The sequence below is a fragment of the Schistocerca piceifrons genome, chromosome 5 (genome assembly GCF_021461385.2).
Source record: "Schistocerca piceifrons isolate TAMUIC-IGC-003096 chromosome 5, iqSchPice1.1, whole genome shotgun sequence".
Taxonomy (NCBI): domain Eukaryota; kingdom Metazoa; phylum Arthropoda; class Insecta; order Orthoptera; family Acrididae; genus Schistocerca; species Schistocerca piceifrons.
Window position 1 is genome coordinate 430,120,890 of NC_060142.1, and position 12,056 is coordinate 430,132,945.

General features: G+C 42.6%; 1 protein-coding gene across 9 annotated transcripts in view; it reads left to right on the top strand.

Moving 5' to 3' along the window:
- LOC124797825 (hepatocyte nuclear factor 4-gamma) overlaps positions 1–12,056 on the top strand; it is a 652,273-nt gene that overhangs the window by 604,351 nt on the left and 35,866 nt on the right. For all 9 annotated transcript variants that reach the window (XM_047260860.1, XM_047260861.1, XM_047260863.1 and 6 more), the window contains one exon: positions 11,446–11,773. In XM_047260860.1, the coding sequence (XP_047116816.1) occupies positions 11,446–11,773 (328 nt within the window). The remainder of the gene's footprint in view (positions 1–11,445; positions 11,774–12,056) is intronic.

Sequence of the window (12,056 nt, forward strand, 5' to 3'; positions counted from 1 at the left end):
CTTTAGTGCTGTCTTTACACATCTCGGAGCAACCGACAGGAGTTGTACAACCCTCAGCGTTCCTGGCTTGCCGTAAGGAGCAGCCTGTGTTCTTTAATTACACATCCTCCTTTTTGCTCGCAAGTCACGCCCTCTCGAGGGCGACGTGCTGTCGTCATCGTCCAATCGCAGCTAACCTAGTGTGTAGTGTACCAGACATGTATAGAAGTGGCGGTAGTTAGTTTTATTCCAGGTTATTGAGTTTTAAACCACGCTTGACGTGGCCTGAACAGCTAGTGGCTTTAATAAAAGGATGCCGCCGCAAAGAAGTTCGGCGTAAGGTCCTGAACCAACTAGATTCTCTTCAGTTCTGTTGCGAATTACAGTATATCCAGCTTGTGGACTGCTTCTTTCTCCATAAGTCGTATATGTTTACATAAACGAAACGTAGACGAGGTGGTAAGAATGCACAACCACACACATGACATACCTACAGAGGCTGTTAAGATAATTTTTTTTGGGGGGGGGGGGGGGAAGTAACCTTTCACAATTTTTAATTGAAACTAATAAAATGTGTAAAATTGTGTGTGTGCATAACTGAGCAGCATTTTTAAACCATTGTAAATAACATACTGACACGAAGTTTTGTGTATTTTTGAAACGTTTGAAGAATACGGGTCTGTCCTCGGAATTGTATTCAATGAATCTGTTGTAATTCTGCTCCGTTAAACCACATTTTACGTATTTCACATATTCTGTGCTTTCGCCTGTTGGTGGTGACTTCTGGCAAGCAAACTGTGAAATTTTGAATACCACATTCATCTGCTGAAACGAATGTCTAACATTAAATGGAGTGCTCGAGTGGAACTCTCCTCAGCTGTCAATAACGGATGTCCTTTCGTAATGTATGTTTTGGAAGGCATGTGGGTACTGGTTATACGGCAGAGGCAGCCAACAGGCTAAAAGGTATTGCACACTATTACCATGTTGAATATCAAAATTGTGATGCTATTGTGGAATATTTAAACGAATGTTTCCATGGACACATCGAAGCTCTTATATCAACGTCTCTTAATTCCGAGAATAAGGTAAAAGATACACCTTCTGTTATCACTATCGTGAGGATATCTTGCGACAAACGGAACGAATCTAAACCTCCACGATTTTGAAGACATTACTTCGAATCATAGTCGGGCAGAAATCTAGACTAATGTATGAGGTGAAGTGCACGAGTGTTAAAATCTATTTACGAAATAGCCTCTACGAGAAGCCATTTTCATTCGTAGTCTTTTTTTTTTCGCGTTGCATAACTGACACAGAAATGCTTATCCAGCCCATTAGTGCCTAAACGAGTGCGGAAAACCGCCTGTAAGATACAGTGACGTTGAGTAGCTGAACCGACTCCTAATGATTTTGATCGAATCGAGATAACTGTATGACAGTCCTGACATTACTGTGGAGTTACCTCAGTGGGTTAACAAGTTCATTATTTGAAAGGGACGCAAACTACGCGATTTCATTTGAATATTTACCCGTCTATACGGTGGTTTTTCCCTTCATGTAGAACGGAGCTAATAAGTCAGCTATGCCGGATATTAACGTGGAGTTTTAGTTTACTAATCAGACATATCAGGGCACCTATTAGTGGACATTAAGCCGGCTTGAACTGTCCTTGGGAAATACCTGAATGTCTGTGAAGGAATGGCAGCCGTCTTCGTCAAGAGCTAATAGCAGAGAAGGCAGTGGTGCTAGACGTCACACATGATCGTAGGTAACGTTCTCCAGGCATTCGCCAAACCCAAACCCTAACCCTTCTATCGGATTGCCACAGTGCATAGCGTGGTTGATCACTCCAAATCACTCGTTTCCAATCGTCCACTGTCCAGTAGCTTCGTTCTCAAGCGTCGCTTACCATTGACTACAGAAAAGCGTGGCTTAAGAATAACTGCTCGAACACTGTCCTATTCTTTTAATTCCATACGCACGGACATTGTGCCTGCTGGACTGCTGACAGCCATTTGGAACTCTCTAGTGATTCGTTCCACTGATCTCATGCTATTTTTTTAACAACGAACCTCCGCAATGCTCGAAGGCCCTGCTCGTCTGTACGCGAGGACTACCTTGGCTTGGATTAGCTGTGGCTGTTCATTCACAATTCCATTTCACGATCATATCTGCAGCAGTGTAATTGACGGATTCGTTATTCAGGTGACATCCAGTGACTAGTCGATGTTCGACGGCAGTAACCGACCGGCTCTGCTGTTACGGCTTGCCTAGGGACAACACAATACGCCTCGCCTTCCTTTATATTTGTGAACCCGCCTACGGTGACATCTAGTGCTTAATTCCACATTACGTTCGGCTACTTATGATCAGATAGTGTACCACCTTTACGACACTACGTCTCAGCGAGCATTTGGCGATGGTAGTTACCAAATGCTCTGTGTACTCCGGTTTACCTTGAGCTGTGCGTAGCTCATTGTTTCGTTATTTGAAAGGAATGAAAAGACTAATCCTGGTACATCACAGGGTTCGAATAAAACACGGAAATAGTCAGAAGGGATCAGCAAACCGCACGACCGTGTAGCATTTCTGATTTCTCAGAGTAAGAACACGAATGTAAGAGAGGGAGGCGGGACTTGTTTCCCTCCCTCCGTCCCTCCCCCTTCCGTACACCCTGCCCCTGCCCCCGCACTTCCACTTCGGACGGTCTAAAAGGCTCCACACATGAGCGACGAATCGCAGTGATCCTTCGCATGGGCGACCGATCACTTCGTAAATTGCGCGTGTGTGGGCAAATCGGAGCGATCGGTCGCTGATAGCATGGAAAACCCAGGCAATGTGATGAATCGCATACGATTCGCGCTTGTAATATAACTGCCTGGCTTGTTAGTAGCGATGTTGGTAATACGGTTCTCTATTTATAAAGCGTGGTTGTGTATTTTTGTTTCGTTGGGCTTTGCTCACGCTGAGTAAGAAATTTTATAGTTATCCAGGATCACGAACCACTCCGAAAAGTGAAGTGGAAGTCGGAGTTGCCATTTATATTAGGAGATAATACAAAATACTTCCTACGATTTTTCAGTGGTTAGCATTTTGAAGCTAATGCTTTAAATGTAGAATTGATAGGAAGTTCATAGCAATAGTCGCGATACAGTGGGCTCCATCTTAAGATTTCGAGTTATTCGTGAAATAATTATATGCATTATTAAAGTTTTAACTTCTACGCAGAATGACATACATACGCACTGTAATCTTAAGAGGACATTTTAAATATTCAGGACAAATCTATTACACAGTTATACTAAATTCCCTCGTCATTTCATCTAATCCAACTCTCCTTCGTACAGTATACAATAAAAATTAAGATAATCAGTAGTGCTGCTATTGACAATGACATCGCTACGCTCTCGAACGAGAGAGAGAGAGAGAGAGAGAGAGAGAGAGAGAGAGAGAGAGAGAGAAGGAATTGAGGGGTAGCAAACGTAAAACGTATTGTACTACTCGAACACTGGAAAGATGTGCACAACCCATTTGACATAAGTGAAAAATGTAATATATTCTGTAAAGTAACCTACAGTTTCCAAGAAAAAAATTTCAAAACTAGTTTTCCCATTTACTTTAAATTTGTTTTGCAAGTATTCGTGGGGATTCGGAAGTCAGCTGCAACTGCTGCTAAACGTAGTTCATTTCCCTTAGCAGAACTTATCGACGTTCATATTACTGACTGATGATTGCTTGACAAATCTGTAATGTGTGGGGTGCCGAGGCGAGCGCTCGTGTGGGACCCTTGTTCTCGTTTACTTACGCTCGTAGGCAGCCAGCCACGGTAAAGTCTCCGCAGTATAGACTGGACTTGTTGATCAGAAATATTTCGAAAATCTAAGTGCGTAGTACCTGTTTGTACTTAAATTAATGAAATAATTTTTTATTAGAAGTTCGCTTGAAGTGTTGTGTGTAAGTAACACAATAATTGCTTTTTTTTAAGTGCATGTCGCTGAATAACACGTCCCCCCCCCCCCCCCCCCCCCCACGCCACCACCCCTCCTTCGCAGTAAGTCGGTGCCTTAGGTCCCGCGCGACCCTAAGCCGTCCTGGCGCATGTAGTGGCTGCGGTTATTAGTGACGCAGCAGATCCGAGCGTTTGAGAAGCGGCAGCGGCGAGCGGTGCGCGGCCGGCGTGCTATCGGCGGAAGCGAGTCTTCAATGACGCGCACGCAGCACAAACTCGGCGCCGCCCGCCTTCCTGCTTCGCGCCAGCAAGTGAAACGAGCAAACTGGCGCCAGCTCCACACTTCGCAAAAAAAAGCCCGTTTTCACGCGCCTTTTTATAGGCTCCTGGACAGAAAAATTACAGTTTCGAAGGAATCCGCGTTTCACTTCCGTGGCATGCGTGCTGTCACAGTTGGGAGGGGCATTGTGACAGGAAACTGACCTGCGCGCGTACCCAACTATTAGCGATGTGCTACCGCAAAACATCATCCAACTCACTGTTAGCGTGCAAAGCGGGCGAAGTTGGTAGTTCAGACTGGACATCGGCAGTCTGTGAGCGCTTAGCAAGCTGCAATAGGATCGCTAGGCCAAGGAATCAGATCAAAAGAAGTTTGATGTGTTTCTCAACAATGATTAGTCATCTTTCTACAATTAAAGTCTGCACTTGAAATCTACAAAGTACTTAACATCTTCGAACTACTAATACTTCTAGTCGATTAAGACTGTAGACTTCCACGGGCTTGATCTGTTTGAATAAAATAGTTTTGAGAGTTCATCTACATCTGCATGATACTATGCACGAGTAACTTACATGTCGGTTCATCGGTAAACGCGGAATATCGTTAGCAAAAATTGTCATACAATTAACATACACGAATAGTTATGGAAACTGTTGTTTTTTAAATAGAGTAATTGCACCGAAATTATTAACGATATCGATTTTCACCGTTGCATGTTGCGATATTTCAGCAGTAACTATTAGAGACGTTACTGCTTCCAGAGACGGAAATTACGTACAGGAACCTTTATGGTAAATGCTGTGGGAGAAGGGGCACGGACGGATATTTTTGGCAGAACAAAATATTGTTCCGTCCAGCTCACCTTCCTTTATTGCACATGCTGTCAGCATTCATTTTGTATTTGATATGGGGGGTTGTTTTAGGTTGATAGCTGAGGTATTGTCGAACTTGGTCTGTTACATCGAGCACGCTGAGTGAATTTCGATCGGAGTCCCATACAAGTTTGGGTGAATAACAGAAAAGCGGAGATTATGCAGTGCGAAGCTGCAGAACCACGGGAAGGTTAAAAGAAACCAATGACAGTGCTAAGAATCAGTTGTCATCAGTAATTCACAGATGTAATGGAATGTATCACGACGAAATGAGAAGTTACTAAAATAACTGAGGAGAAAATAAGTTCACAGTAAAACTTTACTAAAAGAAGGGATTGATCAATAGGACCCAACAGAAGACATTAAAGAATCTTCATTTTAGTGGAAGGAAGAGAAGGGGAGGCAAAAAGTTACAGGAGACGACCAAGGCATAATACAGTAAGTAGTTTGAAGCGGATGTGTATATTTTATTAGTTATATAGTTATGAAAAGGCTTACGGGATATTGTAGCACGCAGAGCTGCATCAAACCAGTATTCGGAATGACGACGACGTTATATACACCAACCCAAAATCGAAGTTTCACTTGCATGGCAATATTGTCCGTAGTTGCTTTGTAATTATTGAAGGTATTTTAATTCCGTCTGTGGAAGTATAAAAAGATGCGAGTTTTTGCCACCAATCACGTTTAATTTAATTGAAATAAAATGTCCTCAGAGGTCTGTAAAAGAACAGTTTTAGATAAGAGATAAACTAGTGGTTAAGTTGGTAACACTAAACAAAACACACGATGAATATATAAATATAATAGGCAGAAAGATGAAACACACACAGTGTTGGTGCTATAGTTTGGTGTGTTCAAAATGAAAACATGCGAAATTCTGCAAAGCAGTGTGGGATTAGGCTAGAGTCAACATTGCTAAACGAAGGAATGACTCAAGAATGCGCAAATAGATGACGTTTCCTGATTAGAGCGAAAATCAGGCATAAAATGCCGTAAGTAAATTAACATATTTTGTAACGAACTGTTTTACGATCTAGAAAGCAAGCCAGTTTATAAGTATCTTTCATTACAGACCACTGATGGTTTTTTTCAATGAAACTAAACGCGTTTGTTAAAAAATAAGCATTTTTGTAGTTAGAAAGACAGGATTAAAACCGTTACAATAACAATGAAATGTACACAGTAACTTATGTTGCATTTAAATTTCACTTATTGGAGTTCTTACAGAAATATTAATATTTTTATGCATCAGAAATATGGATTGCGTTTCTCCGTCATGACCGTGTCAGGTAATAATACTGTACCAATCTTTTCTGGCGTAAGTTTTATTCTATTTATGTGATTTGTTCATGACACTGCATTTCTTTTGCGTGTTGTAGGCGGGTTTCTTGGGTCTGAAAGTTCCTGGAGAGAAGAATCTTTAAATTAGTTCTTTAACTTTCCTTCTGTTAATGACGTGCTTTCAGTAGGAAACAGGGGACCGTTTTTGACGATCCCTTGCCCTTGCGTACATCTAGCAATCTTTCTATTCTTTCTAAGGAATAGTGGCGGGAGGGAAACCGTTAGGGGTCAGGGTCGTAGAGAGAGGAAAAAGAGGATGTTGCGAAAGGGAGAGAAGTGAGCATAAAAACAAAAGCAGGCTAGAATTATCTGAAAACCCCACAGTGACGCAAATCTCGTACCGGCGATGCATTGCGCAGGTCAGTAAGGCGGCGTGAACTTTGCCCAGGCTCCGTCAGCTCGATGCGACAGCCGTCGTAGGCCTCACGTGGCGCTGCCGCGCGCCTTCTCAAATCCACCCAGCTGTCTGTCGCATTAACTGATGCGGACCTGCGTGAATCGAATCTCAGGCACCTATAGCTGGGCAAACCTTTAAGCACATCTCTTTCTGACACTCTACTCAGCGACGGGAGGAAGATACCACCTGCAACACCGCCCGCCCCTTGCCAGAAAGACAAATGTTGGCAAACCGAATGTGCATCATGCCCCACCAAAAAGACTGACTTACGAAATCAGAGTCAGTGTGAAGAAAGCCAACACATGTGGTGATAGACTGACTGTGACGAAAGTCGTTGGATTGCTCCAAATATCGTGTCGGACCTCCATTTGCCCGGTGTAATGCAGCAGCTTAACATGGCAAAGGCTCAACGAGTCGTTATAAGTCACCTGCAGGAATATTGAACAACGCTCCCTCTATGTATGTCCATAATTGTGAAAATGTTGCCAGTGCAGGATTTTGTGCACCAGCTGACTTCTGTATTATATGCCACAATTGTTCGATGTTATTATTGTGAAAATGTTGCCAGTGCAGGATTTTGTGCACCAGCTGACTTCTGTATTATATGCCACAATTGTTCGATGTTATTCATATCGAGCTATCTGAATGGTCAGATTGTTTGTGTGAATTGTCCCGAATGCTCTTCAAACCAATTGCTAACAATTGTGACCTGGTGCATTGCCCTCCATAAAAATTTCGTCATTGCTTGGGAACATGAAGTTACAAAGAGCTGCAAAAGGTGTGCAAGTAGCCAAAAATAACCATTTCTAGTCATTGAACGGTTCATTTGGCCAGAGGACCCAGTCTATTCTGTGTAAACAAGGCCCACACCTTTATGGAGCCACCACCAGCTTTCACAGTGCCTTGTTGGCAGCTTGGCTTCATAGCTTCGTGGGATCTGTGCCACACTCAAACCCTATCATCATCCGCTACCAGCTGAAATTGGGATTCATCTGTCCAGGCCATGGTTTTCCAATTGTCTGGGGTCTTACCGATATGGTCACAAGCCCAGAAGGCAATGCTGCACTGTTAGCAAAGGCATTTGCATCAGTCATCTGCTGCTGTAGCCCATTAATACCAAATTTCACCATGCTGTCATAATGGATATGTTTGTCATCTGTACCATATTGACTTCTGTGGTTATTTTATGCAGTGTTGCGTTTCTGTTGGCACTGTTAACTCTACACAAACGTTGCTGCTCTTGGAAGACCATCATCCACTGTGTTCTATGTGTTGAGAGGTAATGCCTGAAATGTGATGTTTTCATCACATTCATGATACTATATGTTTCAGAATGTCGAATTCCCTAACGGTTCCGAAATGGAAAGCCCCATGCGTCTATCTCCAACTACTCCATGTTCAAAGTTCGTTCATTCCCGTCATGCGGCTATAATCATGTCAAAAGTCTTCTCACTCGAATCACCTGAGTACAAATGACAGCTCCACCAATGCACTGCCCTTTTATACCTCTAGTATGTGATACTATCACCATCTGTGCAAGTGCATATTGCTGTCCCATGAATTTTGTCACCTCAGTGCATCAGCTAGTAGCTTTAGTAGGAAGTGTACCCATAGTCATTTTTTGCGAAATCTCAAAACTGTTTCCTTATTCGCTGCAAAACTATCATTGTAATGATGAATTTTTAAAATTTAATCCTGTTTCAGTTACTGCATACCTAAAAGTTCTGTCCGGTATAATGGTACTGTTGCAGTGTACCGGCATTTAAAGTGTCTCCAAATTAATTTTCAGGTCAGAATGCTCCCAACAGACCTTTTTTTTTTTTTTCCCCTGGTGGCATTAATTTTGTTACATTCTCTTCGCTGCATGGAACTCATCACCATTGTAGACATGCCTGAGCAGGGGTGTGTACTTTTGTACTTGACAGTCCCAGTCCCATTGCTGTCTGAGTCATTGTGTAGAGATCACTGACAGAGATGGTGCAGGTGGTTAAGTCATTATGAGTCTGTGTCATTGGAGTGGAATCCAGGAGAGAAGAAATTCAAAGCTTCATCGTACTATTCTTGTGTACGTTCCTTACAACATCTGAGGTGATTACTCTAATGTTTCCTTAAAAGTATCCTTGTTTAACCTTAATTCTCTCCCTTCTTCCGGAGTCCATCCAAGTATCTGTCAAGCTGTTCATGCTTGTTTTATTCCCAAATTCTAAAAACATGCTAGACTGATGGCTGTTGTCGTTGTTGTTGTTGTTGTTGTTGTTGTTGTTGTTGTTGTTGTTGTTCAGGATGGAACCCTCTAAATACCTGTCAATTATACATATTTAGCTTGTAGTTGCCGCGACCAATGTAAATAGTACTGAACAATACTTTTTTTATTTTATGTAATTATTACAAAGCAAAATGTGTGTGATCTTAATGGATTCTTTAAACACATTTTGGTATAAACATTTCATATTTCAGGGCGAAAAGCAAACAATTGAATTTTTGTCCTAATACTTGTTTATTATTAACTGGTTCTTGGTTCATTACTCCTCATCAGATAACAAGTCAGGCAGATTGAGAAATTGTTTCCAAGCAACTATTTCAGAATGTCAATGGAACCATGTAATCTGTTCATTTTAATTATATGCAACATATTGGGTACATATAGCCAAACTCGTAAATAGCCATATTTCATTTTAAGAACAAGTATTACTGATTTACTCTGTTGCACTATATTCATAAAGTTTTGGTGTAACAGAAAACATAGTGTGGGCATATACCTGTGACACACAGACGTTTCAGTGAAGTATATATCATGACTATAATCTTTCATAAACTTTGTAATATAGATAATGTATTTAATGGGTTATGACTAACAAATGTTAATATTTAACAGGAAAATAAATATTAATGAAATTGTGTGGTGAAACTAAATGAACAATAAGTGCTAGATTGCAGAGTTAAAGATGTGGGGTTCTTTCCTGGTCAGTCCTAGAATTTTACCAGTCACTTAAGTTCTTTTGCCTCTGACAAAAATCTTTAATGTGATAAAGTGTAGTTGGGCCATGGTTCAGAATTAGTGTTTAGCAGTTAGGTCTCACTATAACTGGCTTGGTGATTCAGTGCAAAGACCAGAGGCAGCCAAGGGTATGCCACACCTAATAAATACTGTGGCATTGAAACTTTATTTGGACAGTTTGTGTGCAATACCTCTAAATACTTCACCTAATTTTTGGACTAGAGTTTTAGCTTTATTATTTATACAGTCCACTCACATTGGTGTGATCACATGTCAGAATCCTGAAGAACCACTTCTGCAGCACAGACCGCTGTGAGACATGCAGGAAGAGCTAATGAAGTGATGGAAGATACCAACAGGGGTGTGGAGCCATACAGATTCCACTGCTGTGGCTAGCTGTGCGAGGTTTCTTGGTTGACAATCCATGGTACGAGCAGCCAGATTGAGGTGGTCCCACATACTTTGGACTGGATTATAATCCTGGGAGTTTTGTGGCCAATCGAGTACAGTAAACATGTACACTGAAAGCTGCAGACACATTGCATTGTCATTCTGGAAGATGCCAGTGTGCCGAGGAAAAACAGACCACATGTATGGATGGGGACATGGTCCCCAAGGATAGGTGCATACTCGTGTTGATCCATTGTGGCTTCCTAAATTATATCACCCAGGGAATGCTCTCTGGCCTGGACCCTTCCGACAGTTCTTGCAGGCTGTTTGGTTTCAGATGTTTCACGTCCTGCAAGCAACTGTCATCAATCTGATGGAATAAAATGTCATTCATCTGAGGAGGATATCTGACACCCCGCCAGTGGACACACAGTTGCAGTATTGGCATATAAATTTCAGCCTTCATCACCAATGGACAATGGTCAGTATAGGTGTGTTAACCAGGCACCAGCTGTGGAGGTCTGTACACACCAGCGGGCACTGAAGAGAGACTGTTGGTATCCCCCTGGTTTATCTGGACAGTTGGTTGCTCAACAGTTGCACATCTATTTGCCTGTACACATCTCTGCGGCCGTTTTTCACCACAGTCATCTATGGCCCATGGTGCACCACAGATGCCTCAACACTGGTTTTGACATGCACAGTACACTCTAACCTTGATGGCATGCAAACAGCAAACCAAGCCGTTTCAGGAATGTTACCACTCTTGGCCTGAAAGCCAGTGGTCATACCCTTTTGGACATCAGGTAAATCACTCTGTTTCTGGATTGTGACGACGACTGTACTGTTTCCCATGTCCTCCTGAAGCCCTTTATATACTCTCCACTGCTAGTGCTGCCACCTCTGAATGGCTATTGCACATTAATGTTGAACATAGGTGGTGATCACATTGCGTCAGGACCTGTATTATTATTATTATTATTATTATTATTATTATTATTATTATTGTTATTATTGCTATTATTATTGTTGTTATCATCATCATTTCGTGCAACACTGTATGTAAGTGGGAGATGTCTTTTTCTTTGTACTCCTCTATCATCAGTAAAGTTACCCTTTAGTGTGTGTATTTGCATGGACCACCATGAAAAACTATTGCTTGGTTTGAAACAATGCTGTGTAAATGTATGTACCAGCAAAGCTGTGACTGACTGTGTTACGTTTGTGTTGCAGAGTGCAGTGCAGCAGGCAGTGGCTGCGTTGGCGACCCACCTGGCGAGCTGCACAGTCTGGCTGTGGGGCCAGCAGGGGCAGCAGTGTTCGGCAGTGGGGGCGGTAGCGCAGTGCCTGCAGTGGGCAATGGCTCGGCGCTCGTGAGCAGCGGAGGTGGATCGGGGTCAGCAGCGGCAGCAGTGGCAGCAGCCGCTGCTGCTCTGGGCCAGCAACACTGCGCCATCTGTGGTGACCGCGCCACAGGCAAGCATTATGGCGCTGCATCCTGCGACGGCTGCAAGGGCTTCTTTCGGCGCTCGGTGCGCAAGAACCACCTTTACACCTGCAGGTCAGTCTCTAGCACTCCAGCCTGTCACCGTAACAGGTTTTTTCCTATTTGCTTATCTTTGTTGATGGTGCATCACCTACCCAACTAAAGGGACAGTTTTTTTACATTAAATTTTGAATCAAGTTGTACAAAACCCACAAATTTTTGTTGTTGTTGTTGTTGTTGTTTTTAGCTCCCATGACCAGGCTACATGTGATGCCCCAGTAAATGCAAATTTATTCTTACCTACACGACAACTAACAGAACGCGTTCCTGGAGAACCGCCATCAGCAGTTTTTTGACT